Source organism: Anabrus simplex, chromosome 2, assembly GCF_040414725.1.
Source record: "Anabrus simplex isolate iqAnaSimp1 chromosome 2, ASM4041472v1, whole genome shotgun sequence".
In the NCBI taxonomy this organism is placed as follows: Eukaryota; Metazoa; Arthropoda; class Insecta; order Orthoptera; family Tettigoniidae; genus Anabrus; species Anabrus simplex.
The window spans coordinates 1,000,144,906-1,000,157,581 of NC_090266.1; the positions used below are offsets into that span (position 1 = coordinate 1,000,144,906).

Sequence of the window (12,676 nt, forward strand, 5' to 3'; positions counted from 1 at the left end):
GTAAGCCAAATTGTTAAGCACTGTAAATACTTAAGTTGTGTGTGAATTTGTATATGATGTTGCTCGATTTAGAATATTAAACTAGCAGTAATTCTTGTTATATTTTCCTTCCATATATCTGCTTCTTGTACTCTTGTTGTTTGTTTGTTTGTTTGTTTCTTTGTTGTAGTTGGGTAATTATGTTAACTTTATTATCACATTACTGTAAGTGACCGTTGCCACCGGGGTATTTCCCATTTGCAATTTATTAATAATAATAATGAGTGACAGAGGTTTAACGTAATTTGGAAGGAATGTTTTGCGTATGATAAATGAGTACCAGTTAACTATTGGGGGCAAAGGCGGTCATGCGTTGAGCTAACCACTCCACCCCACCCCACCAAGTGCCAACGTCATGGATAGTGGAAGCCTTCACCTTCCCCCTTTCCAATGGCTTTCATGGTTTGTACGGAGATGACTTTGCTTTTTGCTTTTTAAATATTAGTATTCATGTTTATTATGTTTGTTTATTCATACCCCTGCTTTGTAATTCAGTGACCATGGAATGGCTCTAAATGTTGTAAATTATATTTATATTTACTTGTATTTATTTCCTTTTTCCTTATTGCACACGTTTGTTGTTGTTATTGTTATTACTACTACATATCGCTTAACATGTAAATAAACTAATATTTAATGCAGTAAATAATGCTTATCTCTTCGGATTCATTTCTTCGTTGCGTATTCGTTTTGCTATGACAACATGACTTCTTTATGATATAAATAAATATAAAATAAAAGTATTTCTTCCCAAACATATTTGTTATACGTGCACCAATCAGAGAACCAACTAGGGAAGTACCTCTTACTAAGGTGCATAATGTTTTTGCATACATGTATAATTGAAGAATTGAAGATCCATATACAGGTAAGTGGGTCGCCCATGTGGTAGGCCTATTACGCGTCATAGGAAACTGAGTGAACTGGCTGTGCAGTTTGATCACATTGCTGTTAGCTTGGTTTCAGGAGATGGTGATGTATTCGAACCCCACAGTTGGCAGGTCTGAAGTTTTTTTTTGCCCGTCATTTTCATTTCAGGCTAGTGCTGTGTCTGTACGCTTATTTACATCTTAAATCCTAGCCCTCTTTCCTATCCAATTCTTGCATCACAACCTGTCTTCATGTGATTTAAGCCAATATATATGTAAAAATCTGGTAATGTTGTAAGCTTGAGATACACCAACTTGTAAGCTGAAAATATGTTTAAAATGCCAAATGCCGAAAACCGTAAAAGTTCTTAGTGGGATGTAAAGCTGTTAGCATTATTATTAAAAGGAAGGACATATGTCTTATGTGGTAAGTCCTTGAACTTGCAGAAACCACAATGAATTATTCAATCTATATTCCCTCCCCCCTTTCTTTAAGAATGCAGTTATAGTAATATAATAGTATAGTTAACATTCTTTTAAGCGAGTGAAGGAGAGAATGTATGACTAGCTCATGTTGGCGGATTCGAGTTCGGCGGTATTTGAAAGTGCTCAAATACTCCAGCCTCATGTCTAGATCTACTGGTACATAAAGAACTCTTGCGGGACGAAATACTGGCACCTCGGTGTATGTGAAAACGATAGAAGTAGATAGTAGAACTAATATTCAATTGTGCAGTGAGCTTGAAGCTGACCTAATTTCCGTTCACGTAGCTTGGCACATTAGTATTCCTATATGTTTCCTGATAACCGTGAAGATATAACCAGCCTGCAGGCTGAAAATATGCCCAATCTCTCTCCTTAGGCTACGGGTTACCGGTATTGAAGAGAGAAGGAAATGTTCGCGCAAAAGAAAGGGAAGTCATTGGACTTTCGAAAATCACACTGCAAAGACTTATTAAACAAATTGCATCGTTTAACACGCCCCTATTTTCAAGAATATGGTTATAGTACGCCTACTGCATATCAAAATAAAGACAGATATATGCAACATTAATTTGAGTGAGAAAGGGTGTTTATTTCCTAAATTTCTCATTGAGCGTGGAAACCGACTTAATTATGAATATCTTGATTTATTTCATCTTAACTTTTATCATTTACTAGGGTAGGGAAACATTTATTATCGGTGTTTACATTGAGGTTAGTTTGTTTGGTTATGTCTGGTGATTTTAATATGTAACCAGGCAGGTTGGCAGCAGTGATCAGCCATTACAAAATAGAGAAAAGAAGAGCATCGGGCGGCGATATTTACTTTCTGGGGTATTTCGTTACGTGGCTATTACTATAGATGTAGCAATATCTAGCACAGTACAGTAAAACATTAGCACTTGAAAAAATCCTTAATGTTCGTTTGTTTTGTCCATTTCGGTTTAGCAATGATGGTTTCACTATGTGCAATTAAATCCTGGGTCAAATTTACACCTTTTTCATCGTTTTGTTTGTAATAAAATTCTTTCAGTCGCTTAACAATGCCGAGAGCCTCACTGTACGAGGTTATTGGCAGCACATTCATTTCCGTATTTACTTCAAAGTCGTCATTAGCATCACCTTCACTCCCGCTTTCGTCAGAATCTTCATTTTCGTCCCTCTTCCCTTGGATTGACTGAAGAATCGTTTTTGTGTCTCCACTCTCACACTCTGTTGGAATATATGAATCAATTTCGATATAGGTGTTCACTTGTACACTGTAACCTGCTGCATTAATCAACTCTTGTGTTGTTTCCATGCTGTCAGGAAGGGTATCCGATTCTATTTCGGGATGTCCACCACTAGCGGGAAACCGAGCTTTCAGAAAGCAGTTACGAATTGTTGAGGCCGTGACATTTTTCCATGCACTGGTTATCCATGAAATTGCTTGGAGAACATTCAGCCCCTTTGTCAGTGTTTGAAGGGTTACTTCATTCCCGTTAAGTTTTGATACTATGTGCTTCATCACTAACTGTCTGTACATAACCTTGAAGTTCTGGATCACTCCTTGGTCAAGCGGCTGAGAAACTGATGTTACATTTGGTGGGAGAAAGACGATCTTCACATTTTGCAACTTAATTGTATCCGGATGCGATGCTGCACTATCGAAGAATAATAACACTTTTCGCCCCTGGCGTATCATTTTTCTGTCCAATTGTCCTAGCCACTCTGTCATTATTTCTCTGGTCATCCATGCTTTCCTATTCGCTTTCCATTCAATGCCAAACTTCGTAACGTCCATATTTTTAAAACACCTTGGTTTTGCAGCTTTTCCTATCACAAGGGGCTCCTCCCGTTCTCCACTCATACTTGCACATAACAAGACAGTAAGACGTTCTTTCGCAACTTTTCCACCAGTACAATGATTTCCTTTGAAACACAAAGTTTTGTCGGGTAAAGCACGGGAAAATAATCCAGTTTCATCGGCATTCAAATTATTTTCCGGAGCATACCCGTCTATGATTGAAGGTATTTTTTCTTGCCAGTTGTCAACAATCTCCATATTAACACTGGATGATTCTCCACAAATCACTCTGAAGTTGATACCATGTCGCTTTCTGAATCTTTCTAGCCAGCCATTCGAGGCTTTGAAATCTCCAATACCTAATTCTGTCGCAAATTCTAACGTTTTTGCTTGTATCATTGGTCCTGAGACAGGGACATTCTGACTTCTTATTTTAGCGAACCACTCTAGCGTTGCCTTGCCAATGAGAGCTCCACTACCACTTTGAAACAGTTTAATGCGCTGTTTGTTGCCATTTAAATGCCATTCTTTCACTAGTTCCTCTTGCTTTTTCACAATTTCAGCTGCCTGTGTCTTTCCAATCTTAAACGCTTCGGACAGTTTACGCACACCACACTTCTCATGTTTATGATAGTCTATTATGCCTACCTTTTCTTTTAAAGTTAAAAACTTCCTTGGAGCCATGTTTACACACACTTACTAACGTAAAATTGAACACATCAAAAGCCCACGAGTCAATGAAAAGTAACGTGACAGTGAAGGTATGAATTCCAGGGCTGTCGAACATGTCAGATCACACAACTTCCAGAAGTGTTAGCGTAGCATAGTGTTGCCTTCCAAGAATGTGTACAGCCAGAATCAAAAGTTACGGTGTCTGTGATTCTTGGAAGTACCGGCTGTGCAAAAAGTAAGCAAATACATACTGTACAGGACACAAATACAGAATTTTTTGAAAAAGAAAGTGTCCGTTAGGAGAGGTTTAATTGGAGTTTCTCGTGGCTATGGTGTGTCCGTGTCCGTAATAAAGGGTGTCCGTATAAGAGGGGTAAATTACTCATACACAACATGGCATTTAATTACGGACCTAGAAAATCGTCCGCCAATGAGGGGTGTCCGCCGGTGAGAGGTGTCCGTTAAGACAGGTTTTACTGTATTTAATTTTATCCCAGGCAAGCCTAAATGCAATACGACCCCACTCTTCCTTCAAAAAATTTAAATCAGGCTTAAAAGGTACTTCGTAAAATCACATGAATTCCTTTCTTGTACAGTACGCATTTTTAGACTTTTTTTGTCTTCATGCCAACACTGAACAGTGGTTTAGTTCGCTGTATTTTTTTTTTTGCGGCTGCACAATTAGTCCTTATTTCCACGGGTTTAATAACCGAAAGTTAAAATTGGCGTCATAGTATCGAAAAGAACCTGTTGAAAATTTGCTGGCAATATTTATTTCACGCGTCTCTACAATACGACGATCCATCAGAAAAATATTCTTGCTGCCTATAAAACGGTTACTTTTACTCAGCATCAGGTACAACCAGGTGCCGCTACACACACGTCTCGCTTGCTGGGTTCGGCCGACTTCAGCGGCTAGCGATGTATAGGCCTAATCGCGGACATTCAAGGTCAACGAACAAGTAGTATGGTCATTCTGTCCCTGCATTTTTAGTGCACGTACCTCAAAATTTCATCTTTGATTCCTCTAATGCGCTCTTGTTGAGAGCCACTGAATGCATTTTTGTACAGTACGCATTTTTTAGCTATCAGTCTTCATGTTAACGCCAAATATTGGCTTTAGTTACGCCTATGCCGCATTTTCTTGCGGCTGCAAAATTATTCTACATTTCAGAGTGTTTAATAATTATTAACGGAAAATTGGCACCATAATATCGACGAGAACCCGTTGAAAATTTGCCGGCAGTATCTGTTCCACCTATCTTTACAATACGACGATCCATCACAAAAATATTCATGCTGTCTGTAAAACTTAATTTTACTAAGCGTCAGGTATAGTAGACGCATTATAACTCTGCCACTGATCCGTGGCATGTCTAAGAATTTGAAGGCTCACATTTTTTATGCCATGTCTGCAGATTTGAGAAACGTTTTTGCAGAGGCTAATAGAACATCATTCTCTCTTCACTATTTCCCAAGATTTAGTGACATTACACAGAGGAAATGCGCAACTGGTTGCCACGGCTGGCAGCTCCAGTTACTCCTCTCAACATAACAAGCTGTAAGGCACGCTGCACAAGGTAAGCCCCATATATATCTTACTACACAGGTAACACAAATTTTGTCTTGCCCCATCTTAAATTTACATCCATCTAAATAGGCTTCTTTTTCTTATAGGCTTTGCAATCCCTAGTGGACTGGGAATAACAGTGGCCTGAACAACTAAGGCCTACTTGTATAATCCCACCACCTCATAAAGTGCCGGTAATACAAAGAATTTCAAGAACATGTTTAACAACAATAACTGTTGTTCTTCACGTTCACTAGAAGAACACGATTTTTACACGTTCATCAAGATTTTAATTTGTACATCAGACTTTTAACCTATATTTAATCACATCTTGGTTTCCATTACCAGTGATCTTAATACAGTAGCACAAAAACAATATAAGACTATTACGCTATAACGTGTTGTAAAGAAAACAAGTGGCACATATTTCATATTATTTTAACTTTAGTATGTAATTCTGTAACATGTGTTGTGTCATCTGTGTACATTGTAAAGACAATTTAATATGTGCTTTTGCCTGGTTACAATTTTAGGCTGATGATGACACCATATACAGTAGTGATGGGCAACGCTCTCGCTCGAGACTCTCGTCGCAGATCTCGAGACTGATCCTCCTGTAGTGCAAGTTGTGCGACATACCAGTAACTACGACTGTAAACTTGATAGTATATCATTGGCAGTTATTGCGTGAAATAACGTTCTCATATGAAAACGTGTGAAGCCACCGCTACTGTAAAGAACTGTAAATCGGTTATATGTTTTAAGAAAAAACTGAAGGAATATTACTCTTATACAGATATCTTAATATATCTATATAAGTTACTTTGATTAATACAATAATATATTGTCCATATATAATATCTTACAGCCATGCAATATCTGAACATACTTCTGAAAAACTAGGATGCTAACATGTTAAAAATAAACTATGTCTTAGTTATCCAAAAATGTACTTGTCACTTTACTGAAAAAGCTATTGTATATGAAATGTAATAATTGTGTCACCTTAAGAAAAATATGTACTGTACAGTCTCTATCATGAGCCAGAGGCTCATGGAACCTTTTGTCACCAATAAATAATAATATTATTACTTATGTGCTGGAAAAAATCTATAATTCGTAAGTATACAAGCACACCAAACTGGTTTTACAAATTAGACTGTTCTAGTTGAAAAGATAAACAATATATTCATTTATGTCAACACAATACACATTTAATTCATAAACAATAAACTGACTCACCGAAGGAAACCAGATGACTTAACAGCAAGTTCCAAACTGAGTTTCCCCCCCTGTCATACTTCGAAACAAAACTCCTAATTTTTTTCTTTTTTCTTTCTCTCTCTTTTTTTTGCTAGTGGTTTAATGTCACACCAACACATCAAAGGTTTTCAATGACACAAGGATGGGAAGGTAGTGACAGTGGCCTTAATTACGGTACATTTACCTGGAGAGAAAATGGGAAATGACAGTAAAATATTTTCAGGGCTGCCGACAGTGAAATTTAAATCTAACATCTCCCAAATGCAAGATTCCCTAACCAAGTGACCAACTCTCTCTGTAACGAACTTTTTTGTTGTCAGCACTGTGTGTATGGTGAACTGTCACATGGTTTAGTCTTTTCTGAATTATAGTAGAATATAAATACAGTGGTATCTCAAATCAGCTTGGGAGCTAAATTTTATTTTGAGTTATAGAGAATACAGTTTTTGAGCATGTATAGCACATAATTGAATCATATGTATCGATGGGCTTATACCGAATGTATATTAAATACTGTTAAAAATAATGTAAAACTCTATTTTACGGCATCACTTCAATAAACCCTTATTATAGTAACTGTTTAGAAGACAGGATACATTACGTACAGTAGTGAAACAAGAAACATACCTCCGTTAAAACCTTTGAAAAAAAATCCATCAGTCTCTTCTGTTTGTTATTGTTAACTTTCCCTCCCTTCACATTGCAACTTCTTGTCAACACCACGCAGCCGAGATTCGTAAATGGAGCTTGTCATCCGCGACTTTGGGGGTTGCTTTTGTACGTGATCGATAATTAATTCACACCCGAGAAACAGCAAGGCTTTGCCGATTTTCCAATCACTAGAAGTTTTAGTTTTTTGGCTCCTGTCACATTAGCTCCCAGCATCACTGTAACCCTTTCTTTACTGGTTAAATCTTCCTCACAAACAACAAATGCCGTATCGCACAAAATTTGAGTTAGAATATTTTTTGCTACAAGGGACGAAATGTTTGCTTCAAGAATTCTTGTAACCGAATTTCGAGTAATAGAGAAATAAATACACGTGAAGAATAGGACAAACGACTGGGAAATTTAAGTTACTTCAAGATACTGAAAATTTGAGCAATGGAGGTTCGAGATATCATGGTTCGACTGTATATTTCTAAGCAGCAATGAGTACTGACACTTCTTCCTGTTTCACAGCTTGAATTTAGTAAAACCAACCACAAAAGGGCACTTAAATTTGAAACCAAAAACTGAACAAATTTCTTCTGGACTTGTCTGACATTCTTAATATGGGCAATGCATTTATTCTTTAGGAATAATTTCAATTCTAAACATGAAGATGACTTGTCAGTCTCCAGGTAGGCTACAACCTGAGATCACTGCAGTTTTCTCCCATCAGTAACACATTTTCCAACATAATAGTTAGTACAATAGAGCAGTTGAAGAGCACCAGCTGAGCACTGTTTCAGCCTACTACTCTGCACTACTGTTCAATAATTCTCAAATCCTGCAAAGAACTAACACAATCTAAATCATGAGAGAGTCTTACCTTCTTGCTCAAAATAGGCACAACAGCACTTATGATGATAGGTCTGTTTCAAAATCAGTACACTTTCCTTTTTACTGTAATTAATTCAAACTACATTTAGCACTGCAGGAGAAATATAACACTGACATGAGACATGGCACAGAAAATTATAAGATAGAACATGTCCCACTTGTCCCCTTCCTCTAATGACGTCCATGGATTCAGCCATATAGAAAATGGGCAAAAAAAAAAAAAAATAGAAATCCACTCTGGATATGTATTTCAGTCTGTAGTACACTTAAATCTGTGAAAAGTATTTTTTAAAACATCATCTGTCTCAACACATAAGAAATGGTAATAATGTTTTGTTTTTCAGTAGTACACTTTCCCATGTATGTTAAAAAAATGTCCAATGAAAAATCTGCTAATGAGATTCTAATGTTTTATTTTGTTTTTTTCAAAGACTGATTCAAAATACTACATAATTAAACCATGTTGTACTCAGGCTTACACCAAACCAATCAATATTGACAGTTGTTAGGACATTTCCTGTGAGAATTGAGCAGTTACACAGTAGGCCTACAGTGGCGATGGTGATTACTGTTTTAAGGGGAACTTGCTAGAAGTGTTGCCAAGCTGTACGATGCGTTCCAAGAAAGTACGTAGGATGCTGGTAATGTAATACTGTACAAGCATTCAGCAGTTACAAATTTTCACCTCGTGTGTTAATGTTACTTCACTATGTATTTACCACGCATTTTTTGACACCAATATTCACACAGCAAAACTATCATTCTTATAAACACTTTAATATCGAACTGGCTTAAATGATCAGTGATACATCTCAATGGACAAAAATAAAATAACATTTCTCCAAATAATTACCAAATAAAATTGGAAAATATAGATAATAAAATTACCTGCTGGGGAAATACTTATTGCTATTTAATAAGCAAGCAGCACCGTCAAGAGTGTGGCGAGTGTAATCTATAGCAGGACATTCCTTTGGCGTCTTGTGGGCAGCGCACAAAAATATCCACTGCTCTGTAGCAGTCATTTGTGTGCATGTTTCAGGATGGCATTCACCTTGCAAACGAACAGCTAATCCATTTAGCTCCATACAAAACTGCCTGAAAATAAAGAGGAACAGAAGGATGGTAGGGACCTTCTTAATTAGAAAACTTTTCTTTTGCTATATAATGTTCCCAAAAAGAAATAGCTGAATTAAACAAGTACAGTTTTGTATATCATAACACACTGATGGTTGTCTTTTCAACTGGAAAAGGCTGAAAACCAATACGAAAGCAACCATTACATTCACTGTTGACCTTCAGTACGTGGACGATAACACTGCCGTTGCAGTCTCGGGCAGAACTTCAGAGTATTCTTAATACATACGACAGGTGGTATACCAGCGTGCCCCCAGGAAGCAACCGAAGAGCAGCAGGCACTCAAATTAATGGAGAAACATTCCAGAATGTTAATACATTCCCCTACCTACACTAGTGTCCAAAAGTTAAGCATAAGTTACGAGCAAGCAGGGCAACAGGAAATAGACTGCAAATCGCATGACATATGCACCTACCAACCTTACGTGTCCGCTCTGTATAGGAAAGGAGAGTTCCCTGCTTTGACTAGCGGCGTAACCGCAAGGTAAACACAGCCAGTGCCTGCGTCCCATATTCCCTCAGTCGTGTTTTCCCCGTTATAGTGTGCGGAGTGTAGCCTCGTGGTGAACGCGACAACATAATGGCACAACGACGCCATTTGGACTCAGTTTTGCAGGGTAGAATACTCGGCCGCCTGGAAGCAGGCCAGACACAGACCTAAGTCACTGTATCCTTAAATGTGCAACTAAGTGTCATTTCCAGGCTTTGAAGATGATTTTGAGACACAGGAGGTGTTACTCGTAGGCCAGTACCAGGTCAACCATGGAACCACCCCACAGCAGGATCGATATCTGGCCTTAACGGCCGAAGAAATCTGAGTGCATCTGCAAGACAATTGTCGGTGGAGCTTGCACCCGTCTCAGGGGTTGCCGTTTCGTGGCAAACACGGTACCGGAGGCTCAGAACAGCAGGGCTGTTTGCCCGACGTCCAGCGACGTGCGTCCAACTCACTCCAGCACAGAGACGGCCCGTTTAATGTGGAGCCGTCAACATCAAAACTGGACCATGAACGAATGGAGGCATGTGCTCTTCACAGATAAATCCCGCTTCAGTTTGTAGAACGATTCCCATCGCACATTAATCTGGAGAGAACCGGGTAGCCGATACCACCACAGGAACATCGTGGAACGGGACCAGTATGGTGGTGGTAGCGTCATGGTGTGGGGTGGCATCGTGTTGAATGGCCGTACGGACCTGCACATCTTCATTGGTGATCCGAGGAACACTGTTAATCCTCGGAGATACAGGGATGAGGTACTGAGACCATATGTTTGACTCTTCAGAGGTGCGGTTGGTCCAGACTTCCTCTTAATGGACGATAATGCCCGACCGCACTGTGCTGCTCTGGTGGATAAATTTCTGGCTGGGGAAGACATTCATCGCATGGACTGGCCAGCCAAGTCTGAGGATCTGAATTTTATAGAACATGCCTGGGATGCATGGAAGAGGCGAACTGAATCCCGTCAGCCTCCACCAAGGACCCTCCAAGACCTTCGCATTGCCCTTTCGGAGGAATGGGATTGACTGCCACAAGAGCTCTTGGACCATCTGATAGAGAGCATGCCACGTCGCTGCGAAGCATGTGTGGCCGTTAGGGGTAACCATCCACACTATTAACAGCATATTCTGTTGTGAAAGACATTGCCAAGTTCTGTTAGTTGTTAATGGTGTACCTTAGCTATCAGAACCTTTCTGACACTGTTTTTTTTGGACAAGTTGTGTGACTTATGTTGTGTGATTCAGCTTCCATTTGTTCAGCAATCTGTCTGACATTCCTATCAGGTGGTATGGCCTCGTTTAGTGATTATGCTTAACTTTTGGACACTAGTGTAGGTAGCCAGCTCTTATCAGCAGTGGGTATAGGTGCTGTAGTACAACATAGCCTGAGATGTGCAAAGACCTCCTTCAGACAACTAAGAAAAATATATTTGATAATAACGACCTCTGGAAAAGATTTAATATTTTAGCATACACAGCTGTGGTAATCCAACACTCCTATGTGGCAGTGAAACATGGATAATTCATAGGTGACACTGTTGTAGCCACAGGGACATGACACAAAATGCTGTCAATTGTGTACACTACTTTATTTACATATTATTTAGACATTATACACACACACACTATTAAACTGTCACACTGAAATAAATCACTACCACAAAGAAGTAGCAAAAGAGTGCCACAATACGAGGTCAATGTACTACCAATCCCAACATGAATTCACATAAGTTACTCTATTAATGATTTGCACTCACAACTCTTGTTAAAAATTCTTCTCAACTCCCAAGATTGCCTCTTTATATACGTTGCCTGGCCAGGCTTCTAGAAGAATAGGACACAACAGGTTTTACACGTAATAAATATCATTTTTGGTCCGTATTGATGATATTTGATTGAAATAATAACATTAAGTTATTTATTAGACCACCTAATCAATACAATATCATCTTGGATGATTTACATAAATTTGTTAACCTGCAGCTATAACACACGTAGCAAGAAGTCTACTGTTGCAAATACTTCTAACTCATAATGTTACAAGTTATCTTTGTCACCGTCAAATGATTCCACTATTATATGCTTTTACAACTAGAATATCTACAAACTCACAATTTACAACATTTGAGCATTACTTCAAATTTTGAGATGGTCCATAGAGATCCTATTTGAAACTGTTCTTCAACTTCTATTCTACAACTTCATATCCTCAACGTGTTCTACAACTTCACCATATGCCTCTGACTTTCGTCTTTTATCTTCAAGATCATGATTAACTTCGGATCTCTCGACTAACTTTGACTTTTATTCTCTCTTCTTTACTTTGATTATATACGATTTTTCGCCATCGTCTAATTATAACCGCCAGATTATCAACTTTATTTTTATGCAATCTTACTACTTGTTGTATAACAATCTGTTGTTTTATCCATTGCACTTATTTTAGCAGCCTTCTAATGTTAATTTTGTTAATACTTCCACTATTATATCTCATCACATTGTATTTTTAAACCATCATTGTTATTTTTAATGTTATTTTACTTCAAATCTCTTCAAGATTTTAAAATTAATTTCATTATTACATGTTATTTAGATGCTTATTTTTAATTTAAGGTTAAGACTATGGCTGATGATGCCTTCAAGGAAGGCGAAACATGTACCACTATTAGTTAACAAATTTATGTAAATCATCCAAGACGATATTGTATTGATTAGGTGGTCTAATAAATAACTTAATGTTATTATTTCAAACAACAGGTTTTCTCGTAATTTCAAGTCTCCAAAAGCCCATTTACAATGTAAGGAATTTTCTAA

The 12,676-nt window shown here is 38.1% G+C and overlaps 1 protein-coding gene across 4 annotated transcripts in view; it reads right to left on the reverse strand.

Annotated features, from left to right (window-relative positions):
* LOC136864624 (MOB kinase activator-like 4) overlaps positions 1-12,676 on the reverse strand; it is a 254,865-nt gene that overhangs the window by 177,711 nt on the left and 64,478 nt on the right. For all 4 annotated transcript variants that reach the window (XM_067141862.2, XM_067141865.2, XM_067141864.2 and 1 more), the window contains exon 3: positions 9,116-9,325. In XM_067141862.2, the coding sequence (XP_066997963.1) occupies positions 9,116-9,325 (210 nt within the window). The remainder of the gene's footprint in view (positions 1-9,115; positions 9,326-12,676) is intronic.